The 21,894-nt window shown below is 40.7% G+C and overlaps 2 protein-coding genes across 3 annotated transcripts in view; both read right to left on the bottom strand.

The window, feature by feature from the left end:
- Positions 1 to 10,757, bottom strand: part of LOC110835217 (bromodomain-containing protein 3) — a 90,605-nt gene extending 79,848 nt beyond the window's left edge. The window contains exon 1 of one of the 2 annotated variants that reach the window (XM_087355634.1): positions 10,574 to 10,757. The gene's annotated coding sequence lies outside the window, so the exon portion shown is untranslated. The remainder of the gene's footprint in view (positions 1 to 10,573) is intronic. The other variant, XM_087355728.1, reaches the window with a different exon arrangement.
- A 929-nt stretch (positions 10,758 to 11,686) lies between these two features.
- Positions 11,687 to 21,586, bottom strand: LOC110835221 (zinc finger CCCH-type with G patch domain-containing protein). The gene is made up of 10 exons (XM_022075213.2): positions 21,344 to 21,586; positions 20,333 to 20,545; positions 19,525 to 19,602; positions 18,586 to 18,720; positions 16,941 to 17,083; positions 16,118 to 16,290; positions 15,803 to 15,948; positions 15,487 to 15,607; positions 14,981 to 15,157; positions 11,687 to 14,699 (listed from the first exon to the last, which is right to left on the bottom strand). Exons 1-10 carry the CDS (start codon positions 21,395 to 21,397, stop codon positions 14,380 to 14,382), a joined length of 1,560 nt encoding a protein of 519 aa, XP_021930905.1. The 5' UTR covers positions 21,398 to 21,586; the 3' UTR covers positions 11,687 to 14,379.
- Between the last annotated feature and the right edge of the window lie 308 nt (positions 21,587 to 21,894).

Below are 21,894 nucleotides of genomic sequence, written 5' to 3'. Positions count from 1 at the left end.
GTTTAACAGGTCAGCCCACAATCTATGGAGACATTTTGGCTCCTTCTACAGGAGAGGTTTTAACATAGTCCACCACAGCAGTTGCCAATCTTTCCCACATATGGGCCACATTCGCCATTTTTTATCGTCTCGCGGTTAGCGAGGTTTTATATATAGAACAATTGCTGAAACGCTATTACGAATTATTAAAAATTCTACTAAATTAGTCCTACTATTGCACATACTACTTAGAAATATTCTTTAACAAACAACGATAATTAGAGACAAACTTTAAACTGATTTGCTTCAGTAATATTTCAATATCGGGATTAATTCATTCTGCTGCAGATTAATTTTTGAAAAGTTTCTCACTGAGATAAGTTCTTCCGAATACGACATTAATAAAACGTATTTTGTGATATCAGTTGACATTTTCCATCATTCAGGGAGACAGCGACAAGCAGTGAACATAACATTTATCTCTCTTCATGCAACAGAAGTCCGTACGGACTACGCCATGTTTCCAGATAGAGATAAGGGTTCAGCTTCACGCTCCAAGAGATAAATTACAGCAGCCTGACAAACCATAGGCTACTTAAACTCGTTCATTAATTCGACATCAGTAGGCCTATTCGATGAGCGTTCTCTTGAAAACAAGACGCGGCATGAATATAATACAACACCACCAAAGAGCTCCTCGAGAATGCTTCGACGTTGTCGATGCTTCTTAAACGTAGGCGTGCCCCATGCACAGCGCCGCGGAGTCGTCTTTTCGGACGTGCCGGAGATAATAGTCGCTCGCTTATGTTTGGCACAGCAGAGGGGAGGAAATAAAAGCAATTATTCTTCCCCGGAAGCAGACTGAAGGACGCATCTTGTTATATCAGGTCCTCGTGCAGGGTGTCTGATGCAGTTGGGTCACTTAACGACAGTCAATCAACCGCAGAGGTTGCTGTTTAGGAACTGAAAAAGTACTGAGATCGCCTATCAGATGATGTCATAAAATTGCTTAGCGACTCTGTTATAAAGCGTCGGATGAGTTGCGGAGATGAATGGTCAGCTGTTGAAGTAATGGAATCAGGCGGTCACGTTTTCCGGATGTCGACGTAATATGGCCTCCAAGAGCGTAGTATAATTTGTTTCGGAACATGCAGTGGCGTTTTGAAGAGATGTGTGGTGCTCCTTAATTATGCGAGGTGCGCTGCCCGCCATGATGACAGGAGAGGTTTGTTACTAACGAGCGCATTCATTGGTTCGTTCCTCTCTGTCTCTCTTGGCTAAGGTTAAACAGCGTAGAGCGATACGAAAGTGGAAGGAAGGGACCTCGAGGCTCCGGAGTCGCGGGACAGGATCTTCAAGAACCACAATTCCGATGATCCCACAAGTCAGTTCGCCCCCGAACGCCAACAGGAGCTCTGAGAACTACTTTATCACGTGTCAGATTAGAATTTCTCACGTCGGTGAAGACTACGATCAGGTTCTTCTCGTAGGCTCGTGGGTAGATATTAACGTTTTGGATAAACATTGGTGTACTGCCCCCATCTTCAGGGCAGAAACATAGTCACTTCAGTCTTGAGGATACAGACAGTATATTTCACGGCGTTCGTCACAATACATAACAACATCGTCATTTTATCATACTGTCAATAGAGGGCGAAATGAATTTAATGGCTGTGATACAAGTTTAGATTGCGGACTTCCAGGAATACAGAACTTTCCATCAGATGCTTTAGTCCACCGTTAACAATTCATACCCCAACAGACAAAAAAAAACATCTCTCTGGTAGCAGAATCAGAATGTCCAGCGCCGCCAACTTACATTATACTGTACAATTTACATTCTCATCACACAGTTCCGACTACACATTACAACCCCGTCTCTTTCCAGATCATCCAAGACGTTTCTTTGCCATAAAATTTTATATCCTACTCAGTTTTCCCACCCGAGCGGAATTTCAAATCCATTTCAGGCCTAAGGTCTTCAGTTCCATTACCTCAGCTACACTAAGCAAGCAGTACAAATCACAGTTACTCGTTATGTAACACGTCCAGTGACCCCCCCCCCCCCCCCAGCACCGTCTTCAAACACCTGCAGTTTATGTAACGGACCGCAAACGATCATACAGCAGCATAGCCGTTTGTTAGTTACTCTTAATGAAGCACAGGATCCAGTAACCAAAGACACGACTCAGGGACGTCCAGTGTTAAGAGACTACAAAACAGGTGGGCGCTTTGCTCCTGTTTGCAGCGCCACTTGGGACTTGCCTGAAGGAGCTGAAGAAAATCTAGATCGTCGGACTACTTTCTTATGAGTCTGTGGCCATGGACGCATCAGCAGAGGACGACAGCAGATATTCAACATTTAATGGCTTATTAAAGACATGTAGGATCTAGGCATAATTACATTTAAACATAATATATCACTTATTTAAAATTCAAAATAATCAATTAAATTATCAGTGATGGTGTTCTGGATCGTTAAACCTTGAGAACATGTATGTTGATGAAGCTTTCCGTCTTCTGGGATGTTGCGCTGTGTAGTCTGGTCGATGTTAACCAACGTTTCAGAGGTCATACTGCCTCCGTCATCAGGGCGATGAGTATGAAGATTTCTGTCTTCTGGGTTGTTGCGCTGTGTAATCTGGTCGATGTTTACCAACGTTTCGGAGGTCATACTGCCTCCGTCATCAGGGCGATGAATCGCAACAACCCAGAAGACAGAAATCTTCATACTCATCGCCCTGATGATGGAGGCAGTATGACCTCTGAAACGTTGGTTAACATCGACCAGACTACACAGCGCAACAACCCAGAAGACGGAAATCTTCATACTCACCGCTGTGAGAACCTCAAGTCTTACAGGTATGTTGATACCAGAGTGTCGATGGAACATACTGCCTTGTTCCTCGTGGCTTAAGTTGAGAACTGCGTGTTCCTCCGAGATGCTGGCACCCACCCCACAAGTCCACAGAGCGTCACAACCGAAAAGACCATCATCGCCAGATTCGCCGCTGTTTCGCGTGCAATGGAACTGAATAAAACAATCTTTGCGGTTCTCAACAGCTGTTTGTGTGTCGGAGTTTCAGAGTGCAGCCGAAATTCAGAGTGGGTTAACTCCAAAAGACGAAGTGTGTCACAATTCGCAACCCTCGCGTATAACAAGAGTCACCTTTAATTAGAAAGGACACTGTTCGATTCTGGGCTAAAACAACGGCTGTCCTGACGGATGTCGTGGTTTTCTTCAGTCTTTCACGAGAAACTCCGGCCCCTTTCTCACTAAAAGACTACGAGCGACCCTCTCACGTGGTAAGTTTCGTCACCCCTGCCCGCACGTGCGCGCGCATGCACTTTTGAGCGTCAATTACTGCAGCAGTGGAGCTGTAGAGGTCCGGATAATGGGCGGCCCTCGAGTCGCGCGGTTTTGTGAGAACTTCGCCAGCCATAAAGAAAGTTACGGCCATTAGTTTTGTTTAAGCTACATCATTATTCCAGGCCCCGCGGCGCCTTAATTACGCTGCACACGTAGGCCTGGATCGAATGTGGGATAACATTACGAGTGTTAAGGATTGGATTCAGGTGCCTCTAGAAAAAGATTTTGTTTTCATGGCGTTCAGCCTTCAGTCGACATTCAGCATATAAGCCTGCCAGCCACTAAACTCCCATTGGCATTAGGCGTCTATCTTCACGCAACACAATATCATTTTATATTTTTATGGAATCTGTTGCTGTTCTCAGGGCTGTGGAGTCGGTACTAAGATCTCCGACTCCGGCTTCGACGCCGACGCCTTCATAAAAGCTCAATAAGTATTAATGAGAGTAAACCTACTAAAATAAGAGATTTCATCGGCCTACTTTTTAAACTTAAAACCTATATTTAAATATAACGTCTAATGGTTATTGCAGAAATCGGTTGATTTGTAGACAGTTTGTGTTCTTAAGCTACCGGAGCCAAATTTTCAAAGCATTATTCCTACACCATGTGGCCCTTCGCGTCTTTGAATCTCTTCTTGTGACGTCTAAAATGACTTTTATACCTAATACAAGCCCTAAATTTGCAAGACTTCACGTTCTGATGGCGGTGAGTCTGGGTTGTTGATCTGTGTAGTCTGGTAGAAGTTTATCGACGTTTCAGACGTGTTTCTTGCAACCATCATCAGGGCAATAAGTCACTCATCACCTTGATGATGGATGCAGTAAGCACCTCTGTAACGTCGGTAAAGATCTATCAGCCTACACGGCGCAACATCTCGCAAAATTCTTCAGGAACTCCATTGTTTTACATCCAGGACACAGGCATCTCATTAGCCTACTATTTAATTGCATGTGCTTGTTTCACAGGCCTGCCTTCAAATATTTCCTGAGATGTGTAAAAAAATGTGAGAAAGAGTATCAGGTATTAAACGATGGAAGTTATCGTTCGCTTTGAATTTCAAAGGAATGTTTGCAACAGTTATTAATGCAGGCCTAAAGCTTGGTCAGGGCTTGAGCCAGCTTCGACACCATCTGACTTCCCTGGTGAGAAAAGAAAAAAAAACTGTAGGCTAATCCTGGGGTCTCGGGTTCGATTCCCGGCGGTGCCCGAATTTATAACTTGTGTTGGGCAAGGCCGTGGTCTAGGCAACACGGAGTTTTCCTCCGGGGGCTTCCCTGGTTTCTCCGTGGCATCCCAACGATTACTCCATTCACACACAGAAGAAGGCAATGGCAAACCACTTCTGGATCATCTGCCAAGAACGTATATGAACAGGTCCCAGTCCGAGAAAAGGATGGAAGGATCCTGTTCATATGGACCTGTCGTCAGACAGAACAATAAATACATAATAAATATCATACACCTGCAAAAGGGAGACGAGAACAGGTTTAGCCAAAATTTGGTTATTCGTTTCCGCTCAACAATTCTAGGCAAAATTCTGGTATAAGCCACTGTACCTTTCGAAATCGCACGCGGATGTTACAATGAGCTGGACTAGACCTGTGTAGCTCGCAAGTCAGAAGTAAGACACTAACAGCATAGCACAGCATAACCCTCCTTGAGAAACTGATTGTCGCTTAGTCAGTTTAGTAATGGCCTCCTTGTTATGGAACTCCGAGGCTTATTACCGTGTCCACGATAGCCCACTACTGGTCCGTATCGTGAGTAAACTTAACCAAGTCTTAAGATCCATTTTAATATTATTTTATCGTTTAATTCTATGCCTAGTCCTTCAGGTTTTCTGACCAAAGTATTTAATAGCTTAGCCTACATATTTCTAATCTTGTCCACGCATTCTACATGTCTCACCCATCTCTTTCTCCTTAATTTGATTGCCATAATTAGGCCCACGCCTAAAGTACAAATTTCGAAACTCCTCTTTGTTAAGTGGGAACACACAATTAAAAAGGATCCTCGTCATCTGTGCTCCTCCACACCCACGTTTCGCGCGCCCCTGTTCAGGTTTTCCTCAGTCCCTGTCCATAGATGAGTCAATACTATCCCATTACACACGAATTAAGGGCTGTATTCGCCGCCCCCGCGCGCCAAATTGGCTCCAGCGGGCGGACAAATTGATACACCAAATGTGCTAATTTGGGTGCCGGCGGCGGGTTTGTCCAATCCGCTCAATTACGAATCGTCCGGGGGGGGGGGGGGGGGGGGACTCAAGACAATCTGGCGTTGTCTCGTCGGTTTATTCTAGATGTAGGCACCGCGGAGAATTTCGCTCCGTGTGCTCGCCATTGGGTGGAAGGCTAGGCAATCCTCGCGGACAGTCTGTACACAGTAATTGCGAAGGGAAATTTTAAAAATAACATCCCGTGATCGAAACCGGAAGTAAAGTATCCAGTTAGTGGTCAGCTAAATATTCACATCGACGAAGTAAACATATATCGCACGATGAAACGTATGGGAATTCGGTTGCATTCTAAGTTCCATTTAGAAGGCCGCGTATTAGTTCAGTCGTGCCATTCAAACTCGGTATTTATTTATTTATTTATTTAGTGTTCTGTCTGACGACAGGTCCATATGAACAGGATCCTTCCATCCTTTTCTCGGACTGGGACCTGTTCATATACGTTCTTGGCAGATGATCCAGAAGTGGTTTGCCATTGCCTTCTTCTGTGTGTGAATGGGATGCCACGGAGAAACCGGGGAAGCCTCCGGAGGAAAACTCCGTGTTGCCTAGACCACGGCCTTGCCCAACACAAGTTATAAATTCGGGCACCGCCGGTAATCGAACCCGAGACCCCAGGATTACAAGGCCAGCGTTATAACCGCTAGACCACCTCATCTTATTATTATTTAGTGTTCTGTCTGACGACAGGTTCATATGAACAGGATCCTTCCATCCTTTTCTCGGACTGGGACCTGTTCATATACGTTCTTGGCAGATGATCCAGAAGTGGTTTGCCATTGCCTTCTTCTGTGTGTGAATGGAGTAATCGTTGGGATGCAACGGAGAAACCGGGGAAGCCCCCGGAGGAAACCTCCGTGTTGCCTAGAGTCTAGGCCACGGCCTTGCCCAACACAAGTTATAAATTCGGGCACCGCCGGGAATCGAACCCGAGACCCCAAGGCCAGCGTTCTAACCGCTAGACCACCGTGGCTCTTCAAACTCGGTATGACACCATTTATTGAACCACGTTCTTTTCCTCTTTAAATTGGGCCACACACATCGGAACCCTTGTCCAGTCTCCTCTCCTGCCATCATGAATGACCCTGACGACCCTGGCGTCCCTGCCCGACGTCGCGTGGCCCTGCACAGCCACAGGACGCCAGTAAACGCTCTGTTGTCGGGACGCCGGAGTAAAATCGGCGTCGTTTAGGGGATCCTCATCAGCCACTATTGTGGCGTCTCTGAATGGCATCTAATTGCCGCTTCAATTTCGGAAACTAACTGTTTGTACCTACATCTGTCGCTCCGCACCTCCCCTTCGTAAAGAGTTGTAATTTTGCAAATGATCCTCGTTCAGATCGTCACAGGGATTATGTAACAATTATCCTGATGATACAAACACAGTGGTTCAACAATATTTCAATTACGTAAAACAGACTCTGTTGTTTTTTGCTGTCATAACACTCCGACGAGACACGACGTACGAAATGAATATATGTGATCACGTCATTTCGACTGCAGAATTTTGTGAGGATACAAACTTCATTCAAGTAAGCCTAAGGCTTAATTTCTTCTTAATATTTAGTTTAACGTCGCCTAACAACGGTGTTGCCAGACTTCTGTCACAATGAATGTCCAGTTTTGCAGACATGCGTGCTACATGTCGAGCTCACCATAATCTCTAAAGTACGTAAATATTATATCTTACATCTGCAATTTCTTTTAAAAAATATTCCCCTAATATTTAATTCCGAAAATCGGGCTATTTAATTAGTTTTCATCCTTTCTGAACATGAAATAGTCTACATTAGGCTATGTTTCAATCAGTTACGTTGTTTTTTGTATTAATCCTCCACAGTCACTTGATTTTCGAACTTCCTAGTAATTTTTCAAACGGAATTACGTCTGACCAAGTTCTAATACCACACAATTTGTTTTTATTTATTTGTTTGCGTATTTATTTTTGGATTATTTAACGACACTTCCAATTATTCATATCATATACCGCCCTGTAGCGTCAGAAGACAGGATAATTCGTAAATAATTAGGCCTAATTTGAAATTATATCGAATTAAACGATGCTGTCGTAATTTAAGGAACTACTGGGCATATTTTGGAGGGACTGAGGAAAATAACTCGGTCAAGACAGCCGCACTGTGGAACGAGATTTAAACCTGTGATATCCAGTACACAAAAGCAGTGATACCAACGTTTAGTTGCATAGTTTCGAACTCTTGCTTAATATTTATATACTGATGATATCCCTGGTCGGCTGTAGCAATTTCGAATAGTGTGTATTATCATTCAGCACACGACTCGGGTCAAATGTTTCGAGTTACCTCAATATTGCACGTGAAATGGAGCAAAAGAATTAACCGTCCAGAAAAACAGATTGGATACTTGAACTGTAACTTTGTACTGAATGATGGTGCAAGCGCACCTCTTCAAACCACAAATAGAAAGAACAGGACAGTCGCTGCTGAAGACAACAGACCTCATGGCACTGACCGTGACCCCTGGCAACTCAGAGACAGCACAACCCTTCATGAGAAGCTGACGAACATTCTGTTGCCTTTTATGGAGCTTTGAGATCGAGCCCACCGCTAGAACCTATCCTGAACCAGTTCAATCCAAACCACTTACACCTAGGTCTTCCAAGTGATCACTTTCCGCAAGGTTTTCCTACCAAAATATGACGTGTATTTCTCATTTTACTCATAAAAGTGACTATATACAATCTTACATCTCATTCTCCATGAAAAGTGACAAAACTTCTAATAAAAGTGCAAAGGCAATGAGTTTTATAATCAGAGAGACATTCAGCTGCTATGGCCATGGCATTGCTTTTTATTACGATGTAATTACCAGGAATTAAAACGAGAAGCCGAGAATAGGGAAAGCTGGAGAGCTCTTTTTGGGCAGAGCAATGGACCTGTCGTAAGAAAGAACACTTAATAATAATAATAATAGTAATTACCTTAAATAGCCTATTCATTTAATGCAGTAATAAATAAAAATGGTGATATTTCAGGTTCTCACGGCGGGGAGTACGAAGATGACTGTCTTCTGGGTTGTAGTGCCGTGTAATCTGAAAGAATTGATCGACATTTCAGAGGTGCATACTGCCTCCGTCATCGCCCTAATTATGGAGACTGCAAGCACCTTGAAACGTCGATAACATTCTACGGGACAACACAAACGCCACGACTGCAACAAACCACGTGTTGTTACGTCATACGGGTGAGGGGGTGGGGTGCAGTTGTGACGCGCCCAGACTGTACTCCACTGGGCCACACAAAAGGCTCAGCGGACTGGATAATTAGGCAACTCGCTGGGGTTTTCATTTACTCAGCATTACCAAACAATGACAAGTGGCTGCAGTATTGTGGATACATCTCCCTGTGGCCAGGATCTTCCATTTCATGTGAACGATTCAATTAGAATCGAGTTAAAGCAACTCTCAAAACATGGAGCACTTTGACTTTCAAAACTCTCAACTTACTTCCTGCAGGATGTTATTTAAACTGCAGGGCGTCATGCACGAGACACAGACGGCCCGAGACGCATGAATGACACTAGTAACGTGTCAGACTTTAATTCGGAAGGTAACTTGTTCGAATCTGGGCCACTTTACCTGCTACCTTGAGATTTTTAGTGAGTTTACTAAGATTCTCCGGACTAGGGTTTGTCGGTTTTTAAAAACCGGGCTTAAAAATAGGGGTTTTTTTGGATAAATTTGTAAAATTCGAAAACCGGTTTTTAGAATTTAAAAGACCGGTTTTAGATACTAGAATTAATATGTAAAAAATTAATTAAAAACGTTAACATTTTGACTTGAAATCGCCTCGGGCACAAGCATATTGTAGTAAGACTACAAAGAACAAAGAATTTGAATTTATTATTTGAAGCCCTAAAAACGATAAAACCAAGTTCAGTAGCCAGTGAGAGAGTATTTTCTATTTCAAGCAATTTTGTATTTAGAATAAGAACAAAATTAGGTAATCGTTCAGTGGGTATTTTATGTTTTTTGAAATCATATTTCCTGAAGAAAAATACTAAATGAAATAAAAATTTATAATTTATATTTTGTACGGATTTTAGTTCTTTATTTGGTTTTGTATGGAGTATATTTTATTTCGTTATATTTTTGTAGTTCCATAAATATTAACTAAACTAAATTTTTTTTAAAATAAGTATAAATATTTTTTACTGTTTTAATTATATTTTGGAATTTTTTGTAAAAATTCGAAAACTGTTTTTTTGGAAATACTGGGATTCGAAAACTGTTTTTTTTCAAAAGTCGGTTTTTGTGTAAACCCTACTCCGGACCTTCAAATAAGTCATGACCGCCTCCTTACAAATCCTTGTGTGTAGTTGATGATGTGTCTATAACGTCTTCAGCTGAGACAGTGTCGAGGAAGTAATCTGATATACAAACTTGGGTAGCTGCTAAATTGACTGTAGCTTTGAGTGACCTCAAATAAAATCAAAAGTTACACAAGAATGGTTCCAAAAGAAATAGACATCGGCTCTATATTAACACGAATTTCGTTAAACTATACGAACATTGTTTGGGAAGACGTCAGATGGGGTCACAGTGAAACAAATGTGTCAGTTACAGTCGACTAGACAAATTGCCATTTTCTGTTAGAATTACAATTCAAGTCGATCTACATTTCATAGGTCCTTCATAACATAAGCCAAGGATGTGGAACTTGGCACTCAGTACAATAAAAGAGACGCATGTAAAGAAATACAAACATGACAGCCGTAAGCTCGTTCTAACAGACAGCATGCAAATGTTTACAAGGAACAGTTGAATGCACAGATAAGCTTCACCATCGTAATCTACCACAACAAATTAGTATTTCGCTAAAATCTAAAATTAAAAACACACAATTTAACATTATAAACAAATATTCTGTATCAGACGACAAACCAGCTCCTAAAATAAACACAACTGGTTTTAATATAATATTGCCATATAGATAAATGTTACTCACCATTCCTTGATGATGGTTTCCTTCCTTCGTCTTCGTCCGTTTCACCAACACCACACAAATCACCACCACACCATAAACAAGCCCTAGCACGGCTCTTAGTTAACGAGAAGTCGAATTGCGCAGTGAGTTACAAAGAGTTATTTATGAATTAGCAATGTCTTGTCAACTGAAATTAAGGTTGAATATAAAACACAGAACACTGTAAATAAAAAGAGTACTAGCCACAGGCAGAAGCGACAATTTTTTTTAATCCTTATCAAAATAATTAAATTGTAGATCTATTCATATTTGCAACGACAGTCTCTTAATTATTAGATTTTTCTTCTTTATCAGCACTTGAATCTTAGCTTTCCATATTGACATTTTTAAAGTCTGTTCGTTACAGTTTACAATGTTGGACAACTTAAGATTTTTAATAAATTAAGTTCCAGAATGTAAAAAGTGGCATGTCAGTTCATTGTGGTTCACATGATAATGAAAGAAACTTGCTTTAATAAAATAAGGCTAGTAGTAACCTAACATCGCTGTTTGTCCACCATAACAATAAAACGGACGCATCATTACTTTTAACCCCATCTTGCGATCAACTATTTCTTTCGCGGGTTGACACAACTGTAAGACGTTTCAATTGAATCTCGGACATACGAGATTCGAACTTCGACCGAGGACTGGTAGTCATCACAAAGCCCTCGTTCTCTCAAACCAGTACTTACTAGAGCAGTCTTTCTTGAGAGTTTACTAGAACGCTCAGCTAGTCAAATTCCCCGCGTTTCATCGAACCAAAAGGTTCATTAGAGTTCAAATATACTACTATATACTTCACGATCATCAATTCATAACGATCCGACCACAATGTAATGTTCCACTTGTAAAATGCATATACACACACTTACTTCCGATTAAAAACCACATTAACATAAACAACCACTGTGATGTACACCTCGAATGCTGCTTACAGTCAGTCGCACCAACGGAGCTCAGAATTGCTTTCGCTTTCATAGGTAAATTTCGTTCCAGTCCTGGAAACTGATACTAGGCTTATGCTTTTGTTTTAACAATCAACGATTGTCAAGGAAGGCATACAGATAAACAGTAAATATAAGAAAGACAATGTTACGATTTGTCCCAATCTCGAGATTTACTTCTTTTCATGTTCGTAATAAATTAATAAAAGTTCTTACAGCCTGTTTTTAAACATACATTATCAACACTTTTAATTCTTTAAAGCAGTATTTAGACTACCATATCTACTACCTGCTCAAACATTCAGTAACTTTGCATTCTCACTAAAGCATTTAAGGGTTTCACTAATTGATCTTTTAGCAGTCCCCCACAATTCTTTCATAACAAGAGAATTGTAATTTAGTTCCTTTGAAGGAAAGATTTTTTAAAATTCCGTATCTGTGAAGTCTAAATAAATAGCAGTGTACTGTCTCAGCCCGTTCTAGGAACGTTAAATGCTGGTACCCATAAAACTGAAAACTATAACCAGTCGCGTTTCATTCTTGCAGCTGAATGGTGTTCTCAACCGTTGAGCTTTCTTGTTCAAGCACATCAGCAAATGGGGGTCATTCGGGGAAAACGCAGAAGAAATTTCAGAACATGTGCTAGGGTAGATAAAAATGCTGTATTCAGAAACTGATGGCAAAATTACAGGCCACGGGAGTTCCGGATGTGCAAGGTGCCAGAAGCTGTCTCATCAGACAGTAAACAATGTAAAGGAATGGCTGTTGGTGCCACCTCCACAATCATTGCTTTCTGAAGAAATGGCCACAACCACCTTGCTGCCCAGTAAGGAAAAATACATCCTTAACATGCGTCAGCAGTTCAGAAGTTGCTTCTGTTACACAAGAAAAGGCATAGGCACTTTTTTGCAAGGCTTCACACTTCATCAACATCAAACTGGACATATATCAGCATAACGCCACACAGCAGCAGTCTTTATAAGCTAATAGTTACTCACCTAGTTAATAAATTCCCTCTATTTTATGGAATCATAATATGATATGTTACTGTGTTCACAAGATACTACCAGTGGATCCTATTCCAAGGCAGATGAAGCCAGTCCACCTCACACCCCATTTCCCTAAGATTCACTCATTATCCTCCCATCTACAGCTAGGTTTCAAAACTGGTCTCATTTCAGATTTTGTACAAATTTTATCATCCCCGTTTATGCAACATGCCCTGCTCGTCTCATACAGATTTGATAAACCGAACATTTTAGTTGAAGAGGACAATTTTATCCATCCTCCTGCTACTTCCTCACTTCAGTCTATTTTGTTCTCCTCAGCTCCCTCAATTTATGTCCTTGCTCAAGGGTAAGACCAAATTTCATAACCATATAAAACAACAGGCAAAATTATGTGCAAATCAAAACGTAATGACCCACAATTTTTTACAGGTCAATATTTATTCCGCAGCACTCTTACCTTCACTTGTACAGACGTTACATGAGTTTCCACTGCCAATTCATTGGGCAAACCATAAAGAACACGCAACGAACTTCAAGTCAGTAGAGACACCTGGAAGTAAGTTTGATAAAACAGACAATAATGCATGAGGTTTGAGGTTCTCGAGGCATTGAATATGTCAAATGTCATCTTCCGGCTTGTGACCATGAGCTGTCGTTGCCCATAGGGAATGTCCGCTATCACAACCTTTAGAGTAACAAATTAATGAAGTGTGTTGGACTAACTACTATAAAACCCGTTCGATTCCTCCCCATAACTTGGGCATTTCTGATATATCACTGACTGTCTCCTTATGTGAGGTTTCAGAACCATTTTCTCGTCAGTAAGACTCCCCGGACAACGGGTCAGCCTGCACAGGTCAGCACAATATAGAAAGTCAAGGACAAACACCCATGCCTAAAATGGGATTTAAACCCTCAAACCCAGCATCCCCACACCTTAGACCGTGCAACCACTGAGATCAGCAAAGTCTACTGGATCACTGTACTAAAGCTTCATTAGTGATGACACAAATAACAATCATCAGAATAAGAATCAGCATAATAATCCAGTTTCACAAAACCGAAGCCAGTAACGACTTAACTCTGTTCGCTTGTGAAGATATTCCCACATTCTCAAAAAAAATTCTGAGCTCTGCAAACTTTATGAGCAACCTCAGTGACCCACACATTCTTAACCTTCGCACAGATAAGGCTTGAGGGAACTAGACCCTGGCATCTGCAGGACGGGAAGTTATTGCAGTCAGCCAGTATGTAGCCTAACACAGCTCATGATTACCTACACAAGACCAAAGTTTTCCTGATGTTTACAAAGCTGTGGAAATTGATCCCTTACCCTGAAGCAAGAACGGAAGTTGAGAGCATCTGAAAAAAAGGTGCTACACAGAATACTGGACCACAGGAAGTAACCAGGAAGCATTCCAGAATGACAAGTTGACAATTTCATACTCTTAAACAATGCCTGTGACCTGGAGGGCAGCAAATGCAAGTAGGATGTTTGTAAGTAAATGCAAGTCTGAGGAATAACATGGCACATAGAGAACAGAATGCCTCCTGTTTTGCAGTTCCATTCTACAAGATCTTCCCAGGGCAGATTATAATCAGATGGTCAAGAAATTCTGTGGTGTTACTCAACCCACAAGTTCGATACAGTTGCCACAAAAGCCTTCACCAGGACCTGTCCTGAATTGTTCAAAACAGATCACATCTTGTATTCCATAAGTCAATCACCATCATCACAAGAGCCTGCCATATGACCTACGCTGATCCAGTACACGTCCGACAATTTCGGCAGGACAAGCCTCCAGTTTCCAGATTAACATGAGCTACTGCTTCAGAACACAGTCAGCTTCTTGCAGTCCTTCCTTTGGTTTCGCTCTAGATCAACACTGCGTTCCGAGGCCCGTAGTTTGTCTAGCTCTTCCTGTTTCTCCTCTATCTTGCTAAAAATTATGGTATATGTGGGAGACCCCCGTACATGACGAGACAGGGATTCTCGCAGGCGCGTCAAGTCTCTCTCAGCCCTGCGGATCCCCTCCCCCACGCGCAATCCGACAACATTCAGCCCACGGCACGACTCTGACTTCAATCCTTTGTCTTTGCTGGATGGTTTAGACGTCGAAGAAGCTTTTGATACCAGATCACAGACATCACCTGTAATGTAAAGTACATACTTCAATCCTGAGGAAATTCTGGACCAGTGCAGACTGTAGCACAATACACTTAACCAGAATGTTCTGGTCATACTCTTTTTAATGCTTCCTACCATATGTATTTGGCCAGAGATAATGGGTACCTATTTCACCATCTTGTGACAAATATAGAGAATTATAAAAACTAATATTAAAATATGATGCAAGGTACTAATCTTTCTTTTTTAAATAAAGTAACTTCCTGCAATGTCCTCAGGCTACAGGGATAAGCATGATGCAAACCTCTCTTGCCGCCAAGTTTGCTGTTTATAAAGTCAAACACATTAGTCTGCTGCTTCTCCCGCACGTACTGCTGTTCACTCTGTTGTTGATGCTTCTGCTGTAGCCTCTTCAGTCTCCTCTCCACTTTGAACAAGTTTGTATCCCCACCCGCTTTTTCCTTCAGTGCCATGCAGTGATCTATAACACACAGCCAAAACCTTAACAAATTCACCAGAATGACCCTCAAGTCCTGCCACCTTACATTTAAAACAGTACGAGTTAACTACTGCTCGGACCAAAGCTGTAAGCTCCCAATTAATTCAAAATCACACTACAATACTTCACTCTCTTCTTTTTTTTCTCTCTCTCCAAATTTTCCAAGGATAAGGGCACTTGGGTTTGTTCTCAGATGTAGACTGGCTGGACCATCTTTTCTCTGATCTTCAACTTTCCCTTCTACTCAGTATTCCATTCATCACTATAACCTCAGGTGTCAATACAGCACAAAAGTTGCGAGTCATACATACCCAATGACTTGCCAGCAGGGAACACAACCGCTTCAACGGGTTCCAGGCGACCCTCTCCATTTTTCCCTAGCCCAGTGCCCATCACATAGCCCATCTGGACCATCAGGCGAGAGCCAACACCCTAAAGAAATACAATATAACTGTGGTACAAGACAACAGAATCATACAAACTACAAATGAATTACTTGTCCTTGCCCTAAATCCAGTAAAGTGCTCGTCAAAAGTGACACTCAACCAAGGTCTGTCAGGCCTGCCACATACTTCACAGCTGTGATGGACGAGTATGAAGCATTGGTTGAAAGATGTGACAACTGACCCTCGTGTGCTTCTCCCAGTCCCCGTAGGCTGATGAGGCGGGCGTGGTGAGCAGCGATTGCTGAACCAGTGAAGGGTCTGCCTCCAGTTCTGAATCATCCTCGCTGCTTTCATTACTGCTATCAAGTTCAAGATCCTCCCCATCATCTGCAAGCATATTGAGATCCAAGAGTACAACATTCCTTCCACATAAATATATATATTTCTGAAGGCAGTAATTAATATTTAAAATCCAGGACCAAGTATAAACTGGGGAGACAATGGAAAGGGAAATGAGGCAGAACCCTTACTGTACCGGGCAAGACATAAAACATACCCAGTGGAAGAATGCAGTGGAGATCCACCTCTGTTGTCTTCCCACTTGACTCTAGCTTCACCTCACACTTTGACTTACTGCTAGATGTCAGCACCACTGCTCTATGCCATAGGTTGTCATCATACTTCACGAGTATTCGGAGTCCTGGACGGACAGCAGAGAAGTTGGGTTCCCTGTGGAAACAAAGCAGCATGATGATGACCAGCTTTTTGCTGGGATGGGAGTATACAGCTTGCCAGCATTGACACATAACTAAGTCAGCTTCTAGACAACAGAACTCTCTGAATCTGAGCTGTAATTTTTGCTTCCATCACTTCTGGACAACAAAAATAACTTCCACTTCACCATCTAACCGTCGCAGTCACTTTCATAATCTATAATCACAAATACATGCAAAAAACTGTCAAATAAAGGTATAATATATGAGCGCGCTGCGACAAATTACGATGAAGTATAAGCAAAATCTGCCAGAGGTGACATCAATACTACTGCTTCCTACCTAGCGAGAAAATGCTCAGTTATTGCTAGGAACAAAATAAATAGAGATAAAAATTCTTAGCCATGAAGTTCTAACTGCTATGAGTGAACTCAAGATGATGTACTTAGGACAAAATTTTAAACCAAGTTAATTTAGGATAACAAGGAAATGGTTAAACATGGAATAACCATACTGCTTTACAAATTCATGTAATTAGAATTTGGAAGTTTTATAATCTGAATGCACTGGTAGTCAGTCCACTGATGAATCAATTAGTTGTACATCAAAATCACTGTTCAAAAATGTGAAAGAAATCATACTGTGTCAGAATAACTGACAACGCACTTGTACTCCTTCAAGGACGACAAGTCTACCAGCTCTCCGTGAGAAAAGCGGCACTGCTGGTCAGAGAAACGACAGTCTCCCTCCAAGAAGTAGGGACATGGCAGCATGTCCTGCTGTGTTGGGTTGGTAAACATAACACGCACCTGGAAGCAAATTAACTGTTTAAATCACTTATTTTAGATGCACCAGCATGAATTATGGCAAAATCGTGTACAATAATATGCATCTGAGAAATTGAGACATGTAAGGAAATATTCAACAAATTGCATAAGAAATTTCCCCCAGTGGATGTCCAAAAAGTCAACTGAAAAAATAAATAAATAAATAGGGTTTAGAGCTCTCTGTAACAAATTATTATAAACAGATTTGAGTTTACAGATCATATGAAATTCAAAGGAACAGGAAGAAGCGACAAGAGCTCTGTGCTCTGTGTTGTAGAAAGTAAATTTCCATTCAATAATGGCTTATTAATTTGTGTCTTACTTTATTTAATTAAGCTTTCCCAACTGAACAGGTTATATAACATCAAATGAGAAGATAACTATTGAATTAGGAATCAGGATGAACATGGATGCACCTTCTGCATGCCTCAATCCCAGTAAATATGTTGATAGTATGAGTAATGCACCATATTTAAAAAAAAAAATCCCCTTTTATTCTGCCGTGTTGCTATTCACACAGAACACAGATACATTCATCTTGCTTCTATTAAAACTTAGTTCATCCTTCTCCAACAAGTGGTGCATGTATCATTCGTTAAGCATGGCTGCTGCCCTTGATGTTCATCAGAAACAATGTGCTGTTATAGAGTTCCTGGTGTGTGAGAACGAGACGGTGGGAAACATCCACAAGTGATTGCAGAGGGTATACAGGAAGGATACTGTTGACCGCAGCACAGTTAGCCGCTGGGCACAAAGAACGTCAGACAAAGGTGGACAAGCAAACATTAGCGATTTTCCAGGCCACAGTCAGCGCGGATGGACGCCAATGTTGAGAGGGTGAACAACATGATCATGGCAGACAGACACATAACTGTGAATAATTGTCACTCTGACTGTACATTGCAGAAGCCAGTGTGTGCAGAATATTGGAACAGTTGTGATTTTTGAAGGTCTGTGTGAGGTGGGTCCCACGGCCCGCCTGCATGTCAGTCTGAGAACCATGGAGGTGATCACAAAATTGAGGTGGACAGTGTTGCCATACCCACCATACAGTCCTGATCTGGCACCGTCAGATTATCACCTGTTCGGTAAACTGAAAGACAGCATTCATGGGACAAATGATAAGGACGATATCCCCCTTGTGGTATCTGTGAAAAAGTGGCTCAAAAGCGCTGATCCCAAGTTTTACCATGCAGGCATACATGCCTTTGCTCTGAGGTGGCATAAGGCAGTTGAGAGAGATGGACACTACGTTGAAAAGTAGCATTTTGTTCCTAAAGGCTGTACCTATCAACTGTGTGAACAGTAAGGTTATAAAATAAAAATTGAATTTTTTAAAAAAATATGGTGCATTACTTTTGGAGTGACCCTCGTATAGGGAAAACCAAACTGGAAAAATAGTTAGCAGAGCTGGCCTCTTTGCTGGAAATCAAATCCATGAGATCTTGCATCCAAGTTTAAGAACTGCCAGAAAAATAAATCACCTGTATCTGGTCCATGCTGTGGATACTGCTGGTCGGCTCCACACCACACACCAACGCATTGTGGTAGCTGACATCCCCCCAGTGATGTTTATGGGGGGCCTGACATTTCATCCCCTGCAATGCATCCAGATCTTCCTAAAAAATAACCACAATCCTGAAGTTAATGTCTTCTGGGATGTTACAATTATCTCCACAACTTGTATTACAAATTGACAACAACAAATTTCATCAGACTCAGAAAAATACTTTAGGTGCAGAAGGAGATGACAATGAAATTTTCAAATTCATCTGTTAAAAATACAGATGGACCAATATGGCTGAAAATCAAATATGCTTGACAACTTTCAATGTACGTTTAGTAAATAGAATTCTACTCAAACTGAATAAATAAAATGGGATGGTATAATAGACTCATATAAGATGAAAAGGCAATATGCGTCTCGAATGGCTGCCATGTTGGTATTTTGCTTTGGAATTATGTGATCCCAGGGTATCTAGCAGACTGCATATCTGAAACAACCAGCCTCCTTACAGTAGTATATTCTGAGGCAAATCTTTAAATTAGTATGATATGCAATCTGACAGATTTTATTCACATGTTCAGTGTTCATCTTGAAATGTCTAGCAGTGTTGGCAGACTCATGCACAAATACTACTCTCCTAGCCACCATAGTGTTCAGTAAGGTGACACAACTTCTCTCTTTAATAATTTCCTTTCCTCTGCTATTGTTCACTCATTTAATTTTGTTTGCAGAAGTAGGAAATTGCCATCCCACCCTTAAAGTGCCATCAAACAATCAGTAATTGTATAACAAAGTTATGATACAGAATTTCTACAGACTTCTTTTGCCTTTGGAAGAGTTCAAATTCCAGTGCAAACATGAACTACAGTGTATATGTGTACCAGTGCAATTAGTTATTCACAAAAATACTCCTAACCTGGATATCAGATGTGCTGCCATCTTGTACAGTTTCTTGTGTGGTGCCATTTATAGCTTCAGCATCTTCCAGCTCTGCCTATGCAACAAATCACACTGATTACAAACACTCAACAATCAAGAAGCAAGACTTATATGTAATCAGTTTCTCACAATCATATGTAACACTGTGACAGTCATTCTTCATACACCACATGCTACCTCACCAACACAAATTCCTATTTTGAATAAATATCTTCATTTGTTAGTATAAAAAACATTATAACATGAAAAATACCAAGATAAATGCTACCAAAGTGTTCACTGCAGATAAATAATACTATGCTAAAAAAACTGGAACCAAATACTTGACACAACTGCTTGGAGAAAGCAAACACTCTGCAGTCTGTGAACATACATTAGAAAAAGAAACTAAGATTATTTGTAAGCCAACATGTTCGAAATAAAATATAAATTAATGAATAAATTCAGGCTCACAAAATTAAATTTGTAGTGTGATCAGAAAAATTAGAAAAGAAAAGGTTGAGATTTTCATACTAAACTTCTATACACTTCTCTTATTTCTTTTATCTGAGCCACACATCCATCCATTCATAACCTTCCTCACTTAACAGGATAATTCAATTCATTTATTAAAGTGTTTGCCAACTGCGAGGAGCCAATGATGGGCAACACTGATAATACATACATATACAAAAAACAAACAAACTAAACTAAATATATAATATAATGGGATATATTTAAATATTCTCAGTTTTTGTAATGAGTGGCCAAGCAGTCTAACGGAATGCATTATGTTCAAAGCTCACCTTCAACAAAGCATATTCTTTATCAAAGTGGTCAACCTCTCCTTGAATGGGTGTCTGTACTGGTGAGTCTATCTCCTTTGCTTGATTCAGTAGACCTGTCAGGTTCTCCTTTGTTAATGTAATCAGTTCTTCAATGTCTGACTGCAGGGAGATGAGGCTGTCCTGATCAGGGCCTGGTAATGATGCAGCAATAGCCAATTGCACTTGTGACAACTGCAACACAAGTGCACAAGCACGTGCTGCAAGTCAGGCAAGAAGTCAGTATATATGCTGTCTGTGCCAAGACTTCAAACAAAAATTTTAATTGGATAATTATGTTAGAGCTTAAGAACAATTTGATACAAATTATTTTGTGTATTCAATATTTAAACATTTTGGAACAACACTAACACACATAAGATTAAGTTAATAATACAATTAAGAGATGAATAAATGCAAGATCTGGTAGTAACTTTGCAATTCAGAAATTCCTGTTGGCTCACCAAAGATTACAATGTACCTATAACAACCATTTCACAAATTTTTATTTGACTGTGAAACAACTAATTCCTCAGGATAAGAAAACATAAATTACAAAAGAGATATTATTTGTGTCCATATAAAGTTTCTATCACAGTTGTAACCACCTGAAGAACAACACATACCAGGGATGTTTGTTTCTATGTATGTGCTTCTTATTTTGTTTAGGATTCGTTGGCCTAGCTTAACAAATGACAAAATGTGCACCTTGTACTGCAGAGTGATAACTAAATGGCAGTTCCTACTAACCAGCACCAAGTAGTGGAAACGTGTTATTGGTCTGCCGTACCGTCACATCTGTCCATATCTCAGAATTTCAATTTCTGTGGCAATACAACTCGAAGATTGAGGTTAGTATACGGAACATTAGGATAAACATTTATCGAAAAAAACCCAACTGCATTAACAGTACAAAATGTCCCTTTCAAGTAGTGGCATACAAACATATATACTAAGAAAGTTTAATATTGCACATGTGCATTTGATATTCACCTGGGTTTCATACTGAGAAATCGCTTGGTGCAAAGTTGTAATGTCTTCAGCCATCACTGGAGTAAGATATTTTCAGTAATTATTGTTCGAGTCACTAATTACTTTAAGTTATTTTAAGTGTAATGAAACATATGCATTATTCCAAATGGAATATACTCTAAACAAGCACCACATTAACTTTAATTCACACCTCCTTACACCGACAGAGACTTTTTAGGCAGGCTTTTACCCAAAACTGCCTTCTTGTCATTGACTATGTTGCACCTCTCGTGTCCCTGTAGGATCCATGTATTTGTTGCACTGTTAAATACCACGGTTAACATAAAATGTAGCATGTGAGTAACACAGATTAAAAGGTAACGTGTGTTAATGTGGGTTGGTTGTATATATCGTACTGTGCAAGAACTGCCTAAGATTTCTAAAACAAATAATTTTTAATCACCACATTGTACCCATGATTAATTTATTATTAGTCTAAGATACATTATTCTATACATTGTAACAATGTAGGGTTGGGTGGTTGGGTACAGATTAGAAGTACAAAGTGTATT

This window comes from Zootermopsis nevadensis, unplaced genomic scaffold (genome assembly GCF_977971745.1).
Source record: "Zootermopsis nevadensis isolate Lab colony 2312 unplaced genomic scaffold, Znev_1.0 Znev_ptg000002l, whole genome shotgun sequence".
Taxonomy (NCBI): domain Eukaryota; kingdom Metazoa; phylum Arthropoda; class Insecta; order Blattodea; family Termopsidae; genus Zootermopsis; species Zootermopsis nevadensis.
Note: the sequence above shows the minus strand (reverse complement) of the source record. Positions and strands in the feature narration are given on the sequence as shown.